The sequence below is a fragment of the Falco cherrug genome, chromosome 4, assembly GCF_023634085.1.
Source record: "Falco cherrug isolate bFalChe1 chromosome 4, bFalChe1.pri, whole genome shotgun sequence".
NCBI classification, from domain to species: Eukaryota; Metazoa; Chordata; class Aves; order Falconiformes; family Falconidae; genus Falco; species Falco cherrug.
The window spans coordinates 92,060,897-92,081,651 of record NC_073700.1 but is presented as its reverse complement, the minus strand read 5'-3'; the positions used below and the strand labels follow the sequence as shown (position 1 = coordinate 92,081,651).

The following is a 20,755-nucleotide window of genomic DNA, read 5'->3' as shown; positions in this document are numbered from 1 at the left end:
GAGGTGAAACTTGCTTTTTCAGGCTAAATTCTTATTTTTATTTTCTCCTTGTCTCGATCTGTGCTAACTTCTTGATTATTTTTTCCCCCATTGTTTTATTTTTTGTTCTTAAATATTTCTCAGCATCTTTGAACAGAAAATGGTGATTCAGTAGTCCCTTGTTACAAAAGGTGTATTGTGATCACTTTCTCTTTTCACTTTCAGCTGGAAGAAAAGAGTGAAAAATCACATTCAGAAATATTTTCAAGGGTAAGAATTTTTCCTTGAAAAATTACTGAAAAGTCAATGTTCATCCACAGATGTACAAGCATTAAAATAGCTCAAAAAGTATAAAGCTGTGTATTTTTAGCAGAGTGTATTTCAGTAATTTTTAAGAGCTTGCATGAAATGTTTAGACGTATTTTTAATCTCCAAAATAAGTGCTTTGTGTCTTTTATTTTGCAAGAAAAGAATCTTTTCTTTTTTACCAAGTTTATTTTTAGCAGCTATTAGTTTCTTGTAGAATTTATCTTCTGCGTGAGAAATATTTAGCAGGAAAGGTTGAGTATTAAGAGTCTAGGGCTATAAAAATCCATATACTAGATTCCACTGGAGGCTTTCTTCTGAATCCTGGGTAGCAGAAATTAGAATTTTTAGAAATATCTTAAACTTAGTTTTTCAGCACTAACAGCCTCCTTATGAAAGTCTTTTGAACAGACTACTGAGAACTGTAAAGTTGTGATGACTGATGAGTCATCAAAGAGGAACCAAAGTTTCACTGGGAAGAAGCGTAAGTGCTGGAAAATAATGGAAAATATTTCTAATATTAAGAAATGGTAAAAAGAAAAGAGAGGAGTGTTCTATGACTGTGAAGAAATTTATAAAGAATATATACCAGAAATTATTATATTATTCCTGATAAAATGTTTTTCACTTTTTAAGCCCTCATCTCGCAATTCTGTAAGTGCAACTCCACTGAGTGGCAACTCATCCAGGAGAGGAAGTGGAGACACAAGCAGTTTGGTGGATCCTGATGCATCCCTCAGCGAATTACGGGTAAACAGAGTTTTCAGAGAATGTGGAGCTAGTTTAAAATTGTATTTGTGGTTAGGAGGAATTTTTCTTTGCTATAGAACTTCTGGTTTCTTAATAGTAAGAAAAAGTTACAAGAACGTAATTTTCAGTCACGAGAGCTTTCTGTATTTATCTTGGTAACTGTATTTGTTGTGTTCATAAATATTTGTGGTGCTAACAGTTCAGCTTATATTAGAACAAGACCTTGTTTATGTCAAATCTGAAACTACTCTTTCCCATTTGACATGGCTTGGATTCACAGATCTAAACAAAATCTTAGTTTCCATCAAGTTGTTGTGAATCAATTATAGTTTCTATGAATTATTGCAGGCTTTGGCATTTGACAAAATGCATGTAAACCTTTTAATGCTTTTTCAACTGTAAGTTATGTCCCCATACTTCTTATGCAATGGTTCGTTCCTATGTCCTGCAGGATATCTATGATCTTAAGGACCAGATACACGATGTAGAAGGGAGATACATGCAGGGACTTAAAGAACTAAAGGTATCAGGGCTCTTCCCAAGCATGCATTCTGTATGGGTTTTTTTGGGTAATGGAGATATCGCTGGTTCCACTAACTATATAACACTTTACTAACAAGTTTTTCAATTTCTTTAAAACATGTATCTAACTTATAATGCATAGAGAACATCAGTTTAAATTTGTCATTTAAATTTGTCATGTGAGTAAATTATTAAGATATGATGTAAATGTACATAAGAGAGTACATGTTCATTATTTGGTTTATGTTAAAATAGTATTAAACTTTCATATTTTTAGCAGGTGTTTTCTGGTTAGGTAATGAGATGTTCAATTGGGCTTTTTTGAGTTTTGTTAGCAAATATATATTCAAAATAACTGCTATGTATTCAATAGGGAAGAATGAAATGGTATATGGTTATGACAAAGAACTGGTTTCAGCAAATACTACATCTTATAACGCAAAACTAAAGCAATAATTTTGAAAGATGTACTGCCGTGAATCTGGGCAGGCATGTTGCTTGCAGGAGAAGATTAATTTTGTTTTAATTCTTTGCCATTAAGAAATACCTTTTTTATGCTTGTGGTTTACATTCCCGTTTTCTTTGTCTCAATTACAGGTTGATATTTTCAGCGTTAGGTTAACGGGATTTGTCTGTATTTCAGCTTGTTTAAATTAATATGCGTGCTTTTATTTTGTACATTTTCACACAATTAGCAGTTTGCAGTTAAAGTGTGGTTATTTTCCCCTCTTCTGTGTTGAAGGGAAACTGAATACAGCAAATGATGGGGCTTGCAGATCTTTCAGGCTATTTGTTCTGTTCTCTTTCCTGTTATCTAATTGTGAATGATTCCACGTAGAAGTAAAGAGATCTTTCCATATTAGTTTTATATCCCTATAGAGCATTTAATGAATGCTGCTTGTAGTAGACCATGTTACAGTAATGTATTTAAAAGCTTCCTTGAATTTCCTTGATTAAACAACATATTAGTTAGTATAGTGAAGAGAAAATACATAATTTGAGCTGTTCAGTGTAGTAAAAATTATTTCCTCTTTAGAGGATAAGTTACTTGGAATCGGACAGCCATATGCTCAGATGTAGTGTCTTGTTTTAATCATATTGCCATATGAATATTAAAAGGACTTTAAAGAGCAGTAGATTACAAGATTATTAGACATAGCTATGATTGTACTAAATTTGAATAAAACATGAGATTGCTTCATGTGTTCAGAATAGATCTAACTTTCAGACTTCTGCATGTTTGCCAGCATCTCATGGCTACTGTTCCGAATCATTACTGATGCAGTATTATTTATTGTAATCCATTACGGTTACCAAAGAGCACTGAATTGCATTTTATGCTATTGTTAGTACTGAATAATAGTTTTCTTAGTTAATTTGCCTTCTGTAGAGATTCTTTCAGGTATCTTTCTTTCTGATTAGGAAAGTATTGCCTTTTTCTCCATTTCTGTTTTAGCAGTTTTATCTTGTGTACATTAGAAGAGTTACTAGGATACCTGCTTTTACACTACCTTTAAGTGTTTTTTCAGTGGTTAAGTAACAGCGATTTGTAATCACACTGCCTTTGTGTCTCTGGTTGCTCATTCCTCATGCTGCTGAGAGTTTGATGTTTATCTGGCTACAAATCTGCTGGGTGTCAGCAGAATAAAATCCAATGTGGATAGTTCTGATTTAGTTAGATCTCAAAACCTTGTCATGTCTCTGATTCAGGTTTTTTGATTCTTTCTATATTCCCTTGCATCAACTAGAAAGGGATCCTTTTTCTTTCCTCAATATTTTTCTTTTGTTAAGCTAACAGAGTACTGTCTTCATGTCTTCTGGGTTTAATCATCTTGTTCTAGCCAAGCATGCTAAATTGCATAGCCTTGTAGAATTACGGATAGTATTTCTTCATAGCTTTAGGTTATGTGCAAAGCCTCATCTATTTCCATTCATGCCTGTTCCAACTGCTTCATCCTTAGTCATCCCATTGCCTCATTCAAGTGTTTTGGAAATTCTTCCAAATCCGTATTATTTCTCATGAAACTGGGAGATTACTGAAACTGCATGGAATTCTTGAACATTGGGAACATGTGTAATACTTCAGTTGAAAAGAAGGAACAGTTCCAGAGAAGTCTTAGCACTGTTCCAGGTTTTATTTAACTGATTGGAGACCCTTAGGCATAGCTTGTTTTCTTTCTTAGAAGCAATTCTGACTCTTCTGCCTCAAAATAAATTTATTCTTTTTCCATCAGTGCAGATATTCTCCTCCATTAACTTGTTGATTGATGACACTTTAATCCAGTCTTGTAAGCCTTACCTAGTCTCCTCTTTAAGGCTGGAGTCCTGGGGCATGTGGCATACAATAAGAGGCTGAGGCAACTGGATTTGATAAGTCTTGGGGTGATGGGCAGCAGTATCGTTTTTGTTTTCAGCTGCGTGATAGGAGGCTATAAAGACAAGGCAGACTCTTTTCAGAGATGCAGTGACAGGGCAAAATGCAACAGGCATAAGTTGCACTGTAAGGGCAGAAATTCTAATTACACCTCAAGAAAAAGACTTTGCACCAGGCAGGCTGGCAGACACTGGTACAGGTTGTCCAACCAGGTTCTGCAGTGTACATCCCTGTAGATCCTTAAAATGAACTGGAGATGAGCTGTAAGCAGCATGATCTTGGTTGGCTGTGTTTAATTAGGAGATTGGACCAGATGGCATCCAGATCTTTGCCAGCCTAAATTACTGCATGCTTCCACTCACCATACTCACAGAAATAATCAAATTGGAATTTTTTTCCTAGTTGTACTTTTTGTTAAATTTTGGTATCTCCCCATAAAAAGACTGCAGCATTCATTTTAATTTTTCTTTTCTCCTCTAAATTGAATTACTCTTTGAAAATCTTTGGAAGGTTTGCTGACTCTGACATCTTGTTTTACCAATCTTCACAAGATTTGTCATGTTTACACCATCAAAAAAGAGGTTTTCTGTGACTTTAAGAATTACTTGAATGCAGTTAATATATTCTTCATTTTTTCATTGTTTTCTTCTCTCTTATCCTGAATCTTTACTGTTTGCTATTTTCTACTTCCCAGATTACAGTAGTACCTTTCTTTTATTTTCAATATTTTCATTGTCACTTCTGATCTGTAGTCTATCAGGATGCATCTTAAGTTATTTTTTCTGGAGTTTCTAAAATACTGTGTTTCTCCAGCACAAAATTCCAGAATTCAGTGAATGGAACAGAGAGGTATAAAAACATGTGGTTATGATAAAATTACAAAAGGTAAAATACATACTTAGGGACAACTTTCTCAAAATGGAGATTCAGAATATGTTTGGGAGTTGGGCTTTCTTGTTTTTTTTATACTGGAATATTGAACTGTGACTTGGTATCTCTAAAGAGAAGACACAAATACAATTCCGAAAGAAATGGTTGTGTAACTTTACTGTATAACAGATAGCACTCCTTAGTGTTTCCTTAGGAAACGTAGATTGTTACCACCTTCTCCCCTAACATCTTAGTCCTTAGTCCTACTGTTCCATTTTCTGGAAAACCCAAGCCTGGTGCCCTTCCTGTGCTAGTGTTTTTACTGTCATAATATAAAAAAATATAAAATGGAGGTTATGCTATTTAGGCCTTGAAAGAACAGATTACATTAAATACTAAGGGATTTGTAGTAGGACACAGGTCTACTTTGGAAAGAGAATGGCATAACATTTCTTTTTCAAGTCTAAAATTGGGACTCTGAAACAAAATTTTTGTATATTTAAAAGAATGCATGTTAAAATCATTGCATGTTTAAAAGTTCCTGGAGTAATAGCTGTTCTAGTATTTGAATAGTTGACATTTGTTATAGTACCGGGGGGAGGAATGGATAAAATTATTTTGGTAAATGTGAGAGAATTGCGTGTATAGGAAAATACATAGCAAGGCATATGTGCACCTTCAAGCAGAGAATCAAGCATGTGGATTTTTACATGCTTTTTTTTTTTTTTTACCCAAAAATATTGGTAAAAAATAGACAAAATGCCTGCTTAAACAGAGAATCAGTATTACTGAAAAAATGTGACTGCCTTAAATCTTGGAATCTGAGGTAACAGCACTACTTAAATAATGAGTGTTAAGTTAAAGCTTACTCCTAGAGATTTCTGTGATCTTTTTTAGTGATTTAATTGTCTGAGTTCTCTGTCAGATTTGTTGCTTCATTCTGAGGTGTCCTCTCGTGCATGCACTGAAAATACAATAAGGCTGTGGTATTACTATTCCATCCCTATAGGTTAAGTTGTGAAGATGGCAGAGTAGAAAACACAAGTGGAATATTATCTTGTAATTTTCATACTTTTGTAATGATAACTTTTCTTTGCTGTGTATGACCTAACCTGGATAATGGAAGTTGAACTGTGACTTGGTATCTCTAAAGGGAAGACAGGAATATAATTCAGAAACAAAAATGTTTGCATAATTTTGCTGTGTAACATATAGCACCCTTCAGTGTTATGATGGTATTTTAGTATTATGAAAATGCATCAGAAAGTTAGACTAATGTAAGCTTTTCTATTATCTAGGATTCGCTAGCTGAAGTTGAAGAGAAGTACAAGAAAGCTATGGTTTCCAATGCTCAACTAGACAATGAGAAAAACAACTTGGTTTACCAAGTGGATACTCTAAAGGATGTCATTGAGGAGAAAGAAGAACAGATAGCAGAGTTCTATAGGGAGAATGAAGAGAAGTCAAAGGTACTGATTTTTAAGACTTTTTTTATAATTATAAAAATAAACCATAGAAGCCTGGACTGCCTAGTAACTAAGTCTATCTCAGTAATCAAAGATTTTTTGAGTATTGCGTCCTTTTTCTTGAAAAAGGAAAACAACTCTACCACCCCACCCCAGGAAAAGAGTTATTTAATTAATTCAACACACTAAAGATAAACTGTGCATTTACATCAAATGGGACATGTTCAGTCCCACTTTGTTATGACAGCTTTTAACAACAATATTTAGATAAATTCTGTATCTGTGCTTTTCTCTTTAATATTGTGCTTAAGCCTTTAAGTGTATCTTTTCTTTCTACTCTACATTTTATTAAATAAAGTCTTCTGTATAGCAAGTATCTGGAGAACTTACCTAAAACACTGATTCTGTGATTTTTAGCCACTTGGTAGGTAAAATTTCTCAGATTGTCACAGTATTTTCTTAGATAATGTTTTGTTAAGTGATACTACTAACTTTTTTTTAAACTTTATATTGCAAATGTCAAAGCCAAAGTAAATAAAAATACTTTACTTAATACAGGAATTGGAAAGACAGAAACACACGTGCCTTGTTCTGCAGCATAAGCTGGATGAACTTAAAGAGGGCCTTCGACAGAGGGATGAATTGATAGAGGTATGTTCATATGAGATAGTGTTTGATAGAACTTTTGCAAATAAATATGGTCTAAGATTTGAATCACACACAAAATCTCACATTTTTAAGAAAGAATTTATTTTCTTCTAGGGCATAGAACTTAAGATATCAAACTCTATAAAGCTGAAGAAGTCTCTGCAGGTTTTTCATGTGTGTTACATCTTATAAAATCCTTAATTCTTGTGAGAATTGTGGTTCTCATGAAGGTTCCTTGTATCTTTTCTTCCTTGCAAGGGCAGAACTAATGTTTGTATGGCTAAAATACATTTGCATAGCCAGTTCTAATGCATGGATAATACAATGTTGTTCTTTGCCTTTCCCAAAAGTTTCCATTTCAGTTATTTCAACTTTTTTGAGCATCAGCCACTGAAGTTTCCAGTAATGAATATTTGTTTACTTACCAGTCAAGAATAAATGTAGCAACAGTGGTCAGCAATGGTATTGGGTCATAACCATGTTACTGGGTGTGCGGTGTGTTCTCTTGCTTCCCTTGCCCTGTTCAGTGTGTTTCCTCCTCCTCCCCACCACCTTTTTCCTCTGGAAACAAATCGGTGTTCCCTGAAGTCCTAGAGCTATTGTGAGTCTTCATTTTGGAATGGTCCACCAAGGTATGTCCACAGAGATCAACAGTATGCAGGTGTCCTTTTCCTGTTGATTTCAATTCTTGCGCTGGAAGTCTTCGTTCAGTTAATACATCATTTTCCCACTGCCATTTGGTTTCAGTTAAAATTGATGAGCCAAGGTTTCCACTACCAGATTTTCAAAAGCTATATAATATTGCATTTCATTGATCAGTTTCTTTCCCCACTAAGTTCTTGTGCTCTCCAGGTTAGTAGTACAGTAACTCCAAAAGACTTTTGAAGAGTCCCAGATCTGTTGTGGTTACTGAGGAAATAATAAGCTTCACGAACCTGGAGTTGATATGATTTACTAGCAGAAGAAAACAAATTAGATAAGCCTAAGTAGCAGCATTTAGTGGCAGATTGATGCTGACAAGCAAAAAGCTTAGCAGGTTCTGGTTTGTTAGCTTTGTTGCTTGCTCTGGGTTCTCTTTGACTTCAATGTGAATTAAAAAGCTTTTTTACTACTTTGATTTTTGGTTGTTTGGGTTTTTCCGCTTAGGTTTTTTAAAGTATGTGAAACAAGAATATACAGTAGATTTGTCTGGAGTGTTTGCTGTGGTAGAATGTAGCATATGCATTGAATATTCACCAAATGCATACAGTTCCTTCAAAGATTTGGCCCATATTTAACATTTGAGTAACTTTTCTGTCTATTAACATTAACAGAAGATCTAGCTGAAGCCATTTAGTGTTTTGCAGAAACACATTGTCTTCCATTCCCAGGTGCAAAATCAAGTTTACTCACTAGAAGGGCAAAAAATTGTCTGTAGCCTTCAAAATTAAGTCATCTTCATACATATTTGTATGAACACAGTAAAGAATTGTAGTTATGTTTGCAGTGCAAGCAGCAAAATGCAGTGTTAAATAAAAATAGGACTGCGCTTGATATATATTAATTTAGTATCAGAAAGCAGTCAGAAGCCCTATTTCACTCCCTGGATGCCTGATTCAAACTTCCTTTATTCTTTCAAGAAGATTTTCTATTTTGTAAAACACTCCTAAAACTGTTTGTTAACATTAGTTTCTCTTCCAAATGGTACTTGAAAGTATCTGAAAATTACAAGGAAGTTTATTTTCCTGTAGAAAGATGTTATCCTGAGTCTGCAGTGAGAACTGTTACTAAAGAAAAGTAGCTCTAGCTGCACTAAATTCTCCTATCAACACTGATTGAATAAAATTCATTACTGTTCTCTTGCATGAATTCATAAAGAATATATTAAGTTGGTCTTTTTTTCTTTATCTTCATGCTCATAAACTCTTTGGTTGACTTCTGTTACTTATTTCCTTTATCTGTTTGAATGTTTGGGTTTTTTTCCATTTCTTTACTTCTTTCCTCTTTTACTCTTCCCTCATCCTATTTACTACAGGAGAATCAACGCATGCAGCAGAATATAGACTCCATAACCAAAGAGGTGTTTGATCTCCAGGAGACAATTAATTGGAAAGATAAAAGAATAGGGGTATGAATCAAATATGGGGGGAAAGGTATTTTTGCATTTTAGAAGTAGATGAATGCCCCCCACACCCCAAGGAATGCTGTGTACACCAAAGAAATGAAGGCCAGTCCCAATTTAAATATTTAAAATGTTTTGCAATCTTTCTCTTCTTTATAAAATGAGCTCCATCTCATCTTTACTTGCATAATGATGAATAATACAAATGAAATCTATAACATAATAAACTGTTATGTATACAATTTTACAATTTTTTACAAAACATCTTTTACCTGAATTCATGGCTTGAAAAAGTCATTGTTTCCTTATTCAAAAAAAAAGGAATTTTATGCAGATTTGAAATTGTTTTTAAAGATCTAATCTCCCTAGAGGCAAATACAAGTTTTCAGAACCTGAACACTTCAAAGCTTGCTTGCCATTTGAGTCCTGCCTCTGTCATCATCTTAACAATTTGCATAGGAATTAGTGGATTTTGAAATGGTCTACACTACCTGAGATAAGAGAGATTAAATACTCTAAATAATAGAAAACCTAGAATGCTGCAGGAGCTAAGGACCAAAATGTAGAGAGGCCTCATTGAACAACTGTACATCACACTTGCGTTTGTCATACCTAGAGATAAAAAAATTGACCTTGAATTGATTTCTGTGGTCAACTTGTGCATTCCTGTATTGCACTTCTGATCTTTCTAGGGCTGGTTAGCTTGGATGCATCACTGAACCAAGCTGGTACGGTGATACCACACACAAAATACCAGAGTTACCAGGTATGGGAATTGAACGAATCAAAACAGTGGTTAAGTGGGACCTTTTGAGGACCATCTGTAGGGCTCCTGTGGAAGGAAGAACTGTTGATGCTAACTATGCAGCTAGTGTAGGTCAGGCAGGGTTTGTCAGCTTTGCTTCTGGGCAGCACAAAAGGAGTAAAACTGTTAAGAGTCAGCCTGATCGTTGGTAATAACCACAGGACTCTGAACTTGTGGCTGTTCTGGTCCACAAGTAGATTGCCTGGGTGGTGAGAGGTTGCTGACTGGAAAGTGTTCAGAAAGGAATTTTCTGCCTCTTAGTAACTCTAGGGTTGTTTTGCTCTAATTGAATTTTAAGTCAGATTTTGACATAAAGCAATTTTCTAAGAAATCTGTGTATTTGCTGGAGTTCAAGTCACTTTGAAAAGTTATCTTTTACCTGATGATGCCCACTTTAAAAAAAAAAAAAAAAAAAAAAAGCCCTGTTATACTGTCTTATTTCAATCCATATTTATTTCATGTTTCAGTCCTTCAATTTGTATTTCAATCTTTTCTTCCATCATAAAATAATAGTTTAACATTTACAAGTGCTTTCTGAACATTCTTCTGAAAGTGGTTTTTTTTTTAACCTTTAATTAGCCATATTATTTCCATACTTAGGCTTCACCTTTGTGTTCTGGACTGTCTAGATTTGTGCAATTTTTTTTGTGCCAGAGTTAGTACAGAACATATAATTTATCTAATGTTCAACATAATAGCTACCAGCCAGATTGACCAGAAAAATACATTTTCCTTTAGCTGAAATTTTCCTGCCAGTTTCTGCGTTCTTGTAAACACCATAATGGGATTTTTTTCTTTATTTTTAATTTGGAGGGTTTTTTTACCATCTCGAAATGGTAATCTTCTGGTTCTTAAAATGAAAAAAATACTGCTGTTTTTTCTTTCTCACTTCTGTTATCTAAAAACACTTGTGTACTTTTCTTAGCTCACAGTTTTTAAGTCTTTCTCCCCAGTACCGAGTAGCTTTAATTTTCACTCTATTCCAGCTTCAGAAATCTGAGAAGCTTCATAGAGGAGTAATTTATAACTAAAATTGTGACCTAGTTCTACCATGTATGCAAGTTAGCCTGATGCTACCTCGGGAAGAAAGGGAGGCAAGCAGAACAGAGATAGCATGAGTTTGTTTTACACCTGCTGCCTTTCATTGTCCTGTTTCTACGAAGTGATTGAAATTTGCAGTTGTATTTGGTCTTAAATTAGATCAAGTTGAGGACACTTAACTGTAACTTCCAGGTTATATTCCTGAAATATACAGCTGTTTTACTGTTTGGTGGCTCCAAACTGTACATGCATTGCCAATTTACAATTAGCAATGGCGTATCTGAGTTTGGTATAGACTTCGTGCAGGTTTTTGGAATATTTAGAAAATAGGACCCCAGACAAATCTACTTTTTGATAAATTGTCACATATAATTGTATTGGTATGTTAAAACATGCCTGCAGAGCTTAGTTGTCCTGATTTCTGTGCCCCATCCCAACAGCAGAGTTGCAGAAGTAAATTTCATATGAAATCCATGTCATGTATTGTAATCCCTGAGCATACAAATACTAGCAGTTTATTACTAAAGTTTTTCAACATTGAATAATGATTGCTAATCTCTCCATAGGTAAAGAAATAGAGTTATATCAGTTTCAGTTCCTTCCCCTTCAAAATTTTCTGATTCCCAAGACTTGTGCATAGGGGGTGAGGATAGACAGGATGTTTTGGGAAGGTCAGCAGCATCCCAGGGCACTGCTAAACATACAGAATCTGTCTGCAGTATGATTCTGGGCTCTGTGTACTTTCTGTCAACTCAGTGAACTTATTTCCCCCTCCATCTCTGCCTCTGTTCCTCAGAAATGGTGAAGGTGTATGTATCTTTAAGTGGAACACAAAATCTAATGATTAGGGTTCTTCACACTGTTTATAATGTAGTTAGAGTTCTAGTATGTGTTAGGAAACAAAAGGACATCTTATGAATTCTTAAACTATGATGTGACAGCTAATGCTTTCATACATGTTAAATTACTTAAATTTTAAATGTTGCATTTACATACTAATAAACCAAGTACAACAGCACTTCTTAAACTTTTCTATTGAAATTAAGAGTAATGCATTAAAACATGGCTCTAATATACAGATCCTAGATAACTATTAAAATTCAGCATACTGCAGGTATGTGGGGCAGTTACAAAACAAAGGTACACACCTTCATTTCTTTCTCAGTATCAGTCCATTCCTAAACATTGATGCATGACATAAGGTTTAGTTAGATAATTTTCTTGGCAAAATGTGTGTGCACTTTTGCAGTTCCTGTGTGGTCAGGATTATTTATAATGCATGCAGTATTGAATTTGAATGGAATAATAGGATGCTGCCCAGTCAAGTGCAAGTGTCTGATTAGCTGCCAGCTAACACAGCTCCAGCATAGGTGGGCAAACCCATCTGCGTCCATATTGTGCTTTTAGCTGCAGTCCTTTTTTTTGTGTGTGCTAAAATAGTGCTGCTGGTGTTTGCTGCATTTTTTGTCCCCTGTAAAACTGGTTGCTTTTGGGTTTAGTAGAGTCATTGTAATACTTAAGCAACTAGTAAATAAACTAGTATTATTCAAGGTCTTCTATGAGGTAAGATTTCTACTACTTATACCCTATGAAATTTTATTTCTGGCCACAGAGTGCTTGTATTCAAAAAGAATCACTTACTCTTTTGGTATTCAATTTAGTTTATCAAAATCTACCAAAAATGGAATCCACTAAAGAAAAATCTATGCTAGAATCTACTAAGAGTTACCTGGGGAAAAAATGTGTCGTGACAAACATGCAGCAATAAGGCTAGATATGAAATTTGTAAAAGGTAGTTATCAGAGGTGTATGTTTCTATTTATTAATTACCCCTTTTCTTTTCTTTACTTTTATTGAGCTCTTTGTATTTACTTGTAGAAAAATCTCTCTGTCATGTGCTTTTTCTCTGTGCCGCTCTTTTTCTTGCGATCTGCCTGAACCCAGGCCCTAGAAAGACAGAAAGATTACTTTGACTGCATTAAGAATGAGCGAGATGAGCTCAGAGAGGAGTTGGCTGACCTGAAGGAAACAATGAAGAGAGGAGAGGTATGTTGGTAGCAGCTACTTTACAGTAACAAAATTCGAGGCATTTGGCATGAAATCAAGGTCAATGAAAAAGAGGAAGGATGGTTACTATTCTTGTGCAGTCTCAAAACCTGACCTTAGGGTAGGATAAGTGGTGCATTTCATTGTACGTGTTTCGATCAAATTGAAAAGCTTTTAAAAAACTTTTCTGTTCAGTTATGTTCTAGCACTGGTCTTGTATCAATAGGGTTTTTTTTCTTTTGTATTTTTAGAAACACGGATTAGTTATTATTCCAGATGGCACACCAAACGGTGATGTAAACCATGAATCAGTGGTTGGTGCAATAACAGTTGTATCGCAGGAAGCTGCTCAAGTCTTGGAATCTGCAGGAGAAGGACCACTAGGTAAAAATATCAAAAAATATAACTTTATAGAGTGTTTGAAGACTTTGTTTCCCTTCTGTTTGCAGTGGTTTGTGATTTACAGCCACGAAAAGATACCTGTGATGCTTCTGAAATACATGCTTACACAACTTTCAAGACTGTAATTTTCTTTTTGGTTGTTTTTTTTTTTGTTGGGTTTTTTTAAAATGTTGAGTAAAAAGACAGATCATTTGTTTTGAGTTAAAAAAAAGCAAAATATAGTATGTGCTTGGATGTGTGCAACTGTTTGGATCTCTTGATCCAGTTTGTTTTATTACTGTCAGAAAAGATCTTTCCTAAAAGTGTAATCTTTTGTATGAATGTATTTTCCATTGTTTCAAGAAAAAAAATCTTTAAAAGTATGTATAATCAATGAAAAAAACTTGTTATAGAAAACCATTTTTTGGATATGCTTTCCCCTTCCTTGAAATACTTTTGCCTTTATTAGTGTAAAGCAAGTGCAGTCTGTCATCACATTAGAGGAAAAAAAGTTTAAAAACATTCAAAAAAATGACATAGACAACAGGAAGATACTGGTGTAGGGAGCTTTATTTTGACTTGCTTTTATCCTTAAGTTTAACAAGTTATTGAATGCGTAGTCAATCCACTGTAAAACTCTGCTAGTTGACGTGCAAAGAAGCGTATCTATAGACTTGCATTATATTTTTACGTAGTACATAATAGTTACATATTTTTGTTTTGACAGAAGTTTCACTTGATACATGTTTCTGCTGTGGCTCCATCATGGTGAAATAGAGATGTCTTTATGCTTTGTTACTGTCAAACACAGTTTTCAAGGGAGCTGCTCTAATCTTAGCATGGCATTGCTTGACAGACACTTTTGTAGCCATTGCTGGTCATCTTAACTGATTAGAGATATTGCAACATTCCTGTGGGTACTTTCCCAAATAGTTTTTTCTGGTTTGAGAACACTTTCTACAAACTTTCTAAACGGATGGGGAAGCTTAGTGTGTTCCTGGAAGAGACAGAAATCTTCAAGAGAATCAGAGGACAAGTTTGTTGGAAACGGCTGTTCTAGATACTGAGACAAAACTGTTTTATTATTAAAAAAAAAGTTGCTGTTTTTAATTTGCTTTGAAGAATTACTAAAGTCAGATCTTGCTTTTAAAATTGTTACACTAATAAACAGTGTGAATGAATGTTTTTCCCTTTTTTCTGCTCTTAACTGAGGGCTGGTATGTCATTAGTGAGATATCAAAGTTTTGTGCTCCCAGTGCTATTAGTTTTAACTTTGAAAACCATTTTATTAGAAAATGAACAAAAAGTTATGAAAAACATCATCTTACTTACAGATTTCTCTGTTTTTTAATTGGGTTCTTTGGTTTTAGATATCCGGCTACGAAAACTGGCTGGAGAGAAGGAGGAATTATTGTCCCAGGTAAAATAAGCTATTCTTTTCAGAAATAGAACTTTGTATCCTTTTGCAGAATGTTAATATATTAGGAACAAGCAAATATTAAGCACCAAAGGTGCTCAATCAGATACTTAGGCACTGAAGCAAAATAAAATACTCAACTTCTTACCTGGCTGGCTACCAGAATTATCAGCTTCTCTCACTAGTGTCCTTATCCATGTGACTTAGATCTTGGTTGGTAAAGAATGCTCATTTCACTAATTGGTTAGGTGAAATCTAACTTGCTGCTGAGACTGCCATTAGTGCATGTAATTAAAGTTGTTCTTTCTTTTATTTTGTCTTATGCGGAAACACTGAAGTCAGTAAAATGACATTCTCATAAGCTCAAGTGGCACTTTTCTTCCAAAGGGCTAAGTGGTATTATTTCTTTGATCATTTCAGTTACTCAAATAAAAAATAAACGTTATCAAAAGTAGTTGTATTTAATACAGCTCAGTATTGAGAAGAGAGGACTGATGAAAGCATAGCCATTGAACAGTTGTTAAGAATACCATAGCTTTTGTGCTTCTAGCTGAACACATTGCAAATTTCAAGTGGTCAATGTTTTGGTTTTGCTGGGAAGGTACCTTAATTTTAGTATAGATAGTTGGTTTCAAATGCCAATAAAATTTAGTATAAAATGTGTGTGTATAAGTGAAAGTATTCTGTGCATATTTATCACCATATAGTTGTAGAAATCACTGTTAAAATATTTGACTTGCATCACGAATGGGAGTTTTGCAAGTATAACTCCCGTATTGCTTATCTGTAGGGCAGTATTTTAATAAGGGAGTCAAAAAGTAGCTCTCATTTTCATAAATTCCAGATACAGAGCACATAGATGATGAATCTATGTTCCCCAATTACTGGAAAAATACAGACACGGCTGCTGTAGCTTAAAATGGAATCATTTAAGACTTAATGTGTGCTACAGGCTTGTCTAGGACTATTGCTTCCAGGTGGAGTACAAGGACCCCCCAAAAAGCTGTGGATTATTCTTTCTGTAAACTCACTAAGATATCGTTTGTTATCTTCATACGTGTTTACAGTGTAAAAGCTATACTGTAGAAGAAAGGCATAAACAGAGTTTCATACCGCCTTCTCCCCTGGAAAGGCAGCTCTGTTGGAGTCACTGGGTGCCCCTGCATTGCGCAGAGGTCTCTGCAGCACTGGCCAGAGTGGTGGGTTTGGGTTGTGCATTGGCGTGCAGAGGGCACTCGCCCAACAGAGGGCAATGGGGTCTGCAGCCATCGGCCTCAGGGACTGGGTCCCTGCCTCCTTTGCACGGCTCTCCTGCTCCTGCTTATGGAACCATCTCAGCCAGTGGCATCTAAAGCCCGCTTTGCCTTTTTCTCGTTAAACATTTAGATACACAACTATTGAATTTCTAGGAGTCTCACAAAAGAACACTTCTTTTTCAGGTTAGAAAACTGAAGATGCAGTTGGAAGAAGAGCGACAGAAATATTCTAAAAGCGATGGCATGAATTCAGATATCATCGGCTTAGAGAACGGTTCTGACTTGCAGCTAATTGAAATGCAGAGTAAGTATATGGTTACTGCTTAAAGGTATTCTTACTGGGGAGAGGAAACAGACTCTGTTCCACCTCCCATTCCTATATTGTTGTGCAGTAATAGTATTGTGAATGAACAGTTGTTGAACAGCTAGTTTTTTGTTGATGTCACTCCTTGCAGGAAATTTCTTCCAGTAGAATAGCTTAAAAATCTGCCTCTTTCAGTGTTGAACAACATTCTGGGAAGTTATTTTTCAGTTGATGACCTTGCCTAGAGTGGGTGCCACTACTGGAACAATGTCAATTTTTAGATGATAGAATTTCAACTGAGGTATTTTGATAATATATTCTACCGGATTTTTTTCTTTATATATTATGGAGTCTTTGATACAGAAACTTCATCTAAAAGTCTATTATTTGCTGAAGCAAAACATCAAAAATTATTAGTTTAACACAATATTGTGTTGCTTCATAGAAGCATGTAAGCTACTTTCCATTTCAAGCAAGCTATTTCTTCAGCTGAAAACTTTACTTATTTGACAGATTGTCATTTAATATGCTTGTAGCAATGAACATGAGCAGAGTGCTGGCAATGTCAGGGCTAAAATTAACACCAAAATAATTTGCAGAGCTCCTTGGAGTTTGTCAGGCAGTTTCAAGCCTTGTGCTCCTTATCATTCAAATATTATTACACGTTTCTATGCTAAATGCTGCTGGTATTATTTCTATTGTGATTTGACCCATTTTGCAGTGTGTGTTGGTTATTGTGTTCTCTGGTTTTTTTGAGAGAGAGAGAGAGATGAGTTTGCTGATCTAAAGAAATGTATTTTAAAAGGCATGTGTATCATTTATACATCTGATATTTAATGCACACTCTTAACAGAAGCAGTAGTTGTGTTGTCTAAATAACAGGAAAACTATTTCCATGCTCTCAAAGTTTTCTGAAAGAACATCTACCTCTTTATAATCCTGTACAGAGGCTTCTCAAAAAAGATGGTCTTTTTAATTAATTTTAATTAAACGAGGAACTACCATTTTAGAGAGTTGCCTTGAGTAATATATTCATGTTTATTTTTGTCTAGGAGATGCCAACAGACAAATTAGTGAATACAAATTTAAGCTTTCAAAAGCCGAACAAGATATAACTACTTTGGAACAAAATGTAAGTCTGTATCTTCATATTTATTGTTATCAATTCACTTGCTCTGCATGCTTTTACAATATTTTCTTCAACAAAACCTATGAAAATATATTGCATCATTTGATTTACTGGTTGTTCTTTACTTTGCACAGAATGGCACTACAATTGTATTTTTTCATATTTTCTGCAATTCAATACCTGTGCATGGTCCTAACCATAAGAGAAAATTTACTAAGATGTGAATGTATGGCAGAATATAAAGAGGAACTGAAACTAGTAGTTCAAGAAAATCAGTTTATGTAGCTTACTTATTTGTAAGAAAGTTGTATAGACTGTGGAAGGTACATAATTTACTCTCTGAAATTCAAGAGTGTGTATAGATATATATATCTCACACTGGTTTACGCACACTTTGTGATTCTAAGTCAGTAAAGTGGTATTATAGTTCAGCATCTCTGTACATCACTAAAAATAACATAAAGGATTATCATTTGACTGAGATGCCTAGTTGTTTTCTTTTGTACAGCAACAGGCTACTAGTTTATCCTATGGATTTGGGGGTAGCAGGGAGCTATAAATATAACAGTCCAGCGAGTGAGTGTTAACACCTGCAGATTGCAACTGGGGTTTATCTCAAGCCCCCTATTTACTGCTGAATTCTGTGCTTGAGGTCAAGACCTCTCATGCATCATGTCTTGATGATAAGTTACAGTCTCCTTTTTACTTTGCACCTTTTCACATGGTCCCTGCTTTTTTCAAAGTTCTAGCTTTTGTTTTTAATCCCATGTGTTCCCCAATTCTTGATTTTTCTTTTTCCAGCTCCCCTCTCTTTAGTTCTTCAACTTTCTGTATATTCTTAGCTGTGCCCTATTCTATGCTGCATTCTCTACTCTTTCCTGTGACCCTCACCAGGGAGGGACAGGCAGTGAAGGGTATTCCAGGATTCTGCCCACAATCTGTTTTACTAGGTTTTTTAGACACTCTCTTTGCAATTATGGCTGCTTTTAACACAGTTAATCCCCCTTTTTCCAGAGGGGTACTGTGGATAATTCGCAGGATGCCTTGTGTTGTGGGGAATTTTCAGAAAGGGAAGAACAGCTGGTAGCAGGTGAGCTCAGGGTGGACAACCCAAGTAATCAGTCTTTCCTTCTGTCTTGTTTGGGTTTTCAGATTGGACGACTTGAGGGGCAGGTTGCAAGGTATAAAAATGCAGCAGAAAATGCAGAAAAAGTAGAAGATGAACTCAAAGCTGAAAAGCGGAAGCTTCAGCGAGAGGTAATTGACTTGATTTCCTTTTCAGCTATATGCTTCTTTCAGTCTTGTACTGCTTTGTCTTCTGCCTCCAAGCTCTGGTTTTTTGTAATTATTGGTTGCAGCTTTTAAGTGTTCTTTTGAGGAGATGTCCAAGTCTATCAGTGTTGTATTCAGACAATAACTGTAGCACATAAAACTAACAATTACAATCAGTGCAGTTCTTCGTTGAAAGGAAGGATCCAAAGTTGTATTTTCGTCTGAACATGATAACTTGTACTATTTAAACTAATCCTTCTGTAAAAATTACTGGGGAGCGGAACGCTCCCTGTGTCAAGTGCCAGCCTGGGAAGTTTCCAACATGCACCTCCCAGGAGGCTGGGAAGAAGTTCTATTTCACTAAGTTGTTGATCATGCTTGCTTAAGAGCTGCTGCATGACTAGCGTGATGGCTGCTACACATTTGTGTATACATCCATCAGCAAGTAAAAATGGTGGCGAGGACTTTACCTTGAAATATAACGTAATAGAAACTCACAGGCACCTAGTTCTGTTGGAATGAGTGCTTGTTTCATGTGTCAACTGCTTCCCAGTTTTTTTAACAGTTGAGTTCCAGTTCATCTGACTGTGATAATGGAAGTGGTTTTTAACCTATGTGGCGCTCTTTTAAAGCATATAATACTCATATTCCTGGTCTAATTTCCTTTGCTAAAGTTTAAGAGTAGCAGAAAGTCCAAGCAAACTTGGTGATCGTAACTTCTGCTTTCATTTTATAGTTAAGAACAGCACTGGATAAGATAGAAGAGATGGAGATGACCAATAACCACTTAATGAAAAGGCTGGAGAAGATGAAGGCAAATAGGACTGCGCTTTTATCTCAACAGTGAAGTGGAAATGGAAAATATGATGCACTGCTCCTTGAATAACTAGCCCCTAGCTTGTTTTTAAATACAGACTTTCACTGGCACAAACTATTTGAACACTGAACTGTTCATTGGTGTTATAGTTTCATAACTAAATGGCATACTTCTTTTTGTAACTTATGAGAGAATGAAACGTAGTTTGAATTCCCATTTGAATGACAGCGATTTCTCTGTAGCGTTTGATTCTAGCGTCAGAGCTGGAGCACAATGCTGTATGTTCGATTTAGCGATAGAAAATGTTTTTACAACTGTGGAATCAAGTTTACTCACGATCTCTTTTGGCTGCTTTAATGATGCTTGATGCTCGGAGACAACTGCATGAATTCAAGAAGACACTGTATTACTGTATTATAAACTAACATATATTTGCTCAAGACATCACACAGCACAAGTGCCTTTTATCTGGTGCAATTTAGACTTCATTGTTGAAATAACCTTTGAAATCAGATAATGTTTTATTTTAAGATACATTTGGGGTATTCACTAAACTTTATACATTTTGAAAATGCATTTTTGTAAGATATTTAAATTTATAAGAAAAAATAGGGACTGTATATAAAATTCTGCTTTTTTGCATGGGCACATCTGAGTTACAGGTAATTGTCAAATACTAGCCCCTGATACTCTTAGTATTAAGAGTACAGATTTAAAAACTTCTGTTGTACACTATCAAATTATATGACATCTGCTTAAGTGTGAATTGAGATTTTAGGGTGGGAGGAAGGGGTGGGAAATGTGGCTGAGGAGTTAATTAAATAGACATTTCACTGACTGAAACCAGATGTTTTGTGTGTTCTTTTAAATACAGAGGTACCAACAGGACAAAGCAAAGTCTTTGCAGAACAGTCAGTTCCAATCTGCATGTTCTTGAAAAAATCTTGAAAAATATCTTTTGGCTCTGAAATAGTGACTTTGAAATTTTTTTCGACTTCTTAACCTGGTCTGCTACTCTTTTGACAGTACTGCCGTGGAGGAGGGGGGCAGTACAAGGAAGAAGAGGCTTTCTGGAATTGTGTGGGGTTTGTCTGGAACCTAGTTTGTGTGGACAGTGAATGCTCTTAAGAACTTCCACTCTTTTCAAGCTGGCATATCAGGAGTAGGAAATGAGCAGCACCTGCAGTGGCAATTTTGAAGTATTTGAAGTGACACTGCCCTTGTGTTGGACTGAGGCCAGCAGGTGCCCAACATTTGATCTGAGAGGAATT

General features: G+C 35.5%; 1 protein-coding gene across 8 annotated transcripts in view; it reads left to right on the top strand.

Moving 5' to 3' along the window:
- LRRFIP2 (LRR binding FLII interacting protein 2) overlaps nucleotides 1-20,327 on the top strand; it is a 57,943-nt gene extending 37,616 nt beyond the window's left edge. For 3 of the 8 annotated variants that reach the window (XM_055707258.1, XM_055707251.1, XM_055707252.1), the window contains 13 exons: nucleotides 205-249; nucleotides 922-1,035; nucleotides 1,487-1,558; nucleotides 6,100-6,270; nucleotides 6,826-6,918; nucleotides 8,930-9,022; nucleotides 12,807-12,908; nucleotides 13,160-13,292; nucleotides 14,660-14,709; nucleotides 16,146-16,266; nucleotides 17,319-17,398; nucleotides 18,548-18,652; nucleotides 19,404-20,327. In XM_055707258.1, coding sequence (XP_055563233.1) covers nucleotides 205-249; nucleotides 922-1,035; nucleotides 1,487-1,558; nucleotides 6,100-6,270; nucleotides 6,826-6,918; nucleotides 8,930-9,022; nucleotides 12,807-12,908; nucleotides 13,160-13,292; nucleotides 14,660-14,709; nucleotides 16,146-16,266; nucleotides 17,319-17,398; nucleotides 18,548-18,652; nucleotides 19,404-19,514 — 1,290 coding nt within the window. In that variant the 3' untranslated portion in view covers nucleotides 19,515-20,327. The remainder of the gene's footprint in view (nucleotides 1-204; nucleotides 250-921; nucleotides 1,036-1,486; nucleotides 1,559-6,099; nucleotides 6,271-6,825; nucleotides 6,919-8,929; nucleotides 9,023-12,806; nucleotides 12,909-13,159; nucleotides 13,293-14,659; nucleotides 14,710-16,145; nucleotides 16,267-17,318; nucleotides 17,399-18,547; nucleotides 18,653-19,403) is intronic. The other 5 variants (XM_055707254.1, XM_055707253.1, XM_055707255.1 and 2 more) reach the window with 5 other exon arrangements.
- Nucleotides 20,328-20,755: the final 428 nt, after the last annotated feature.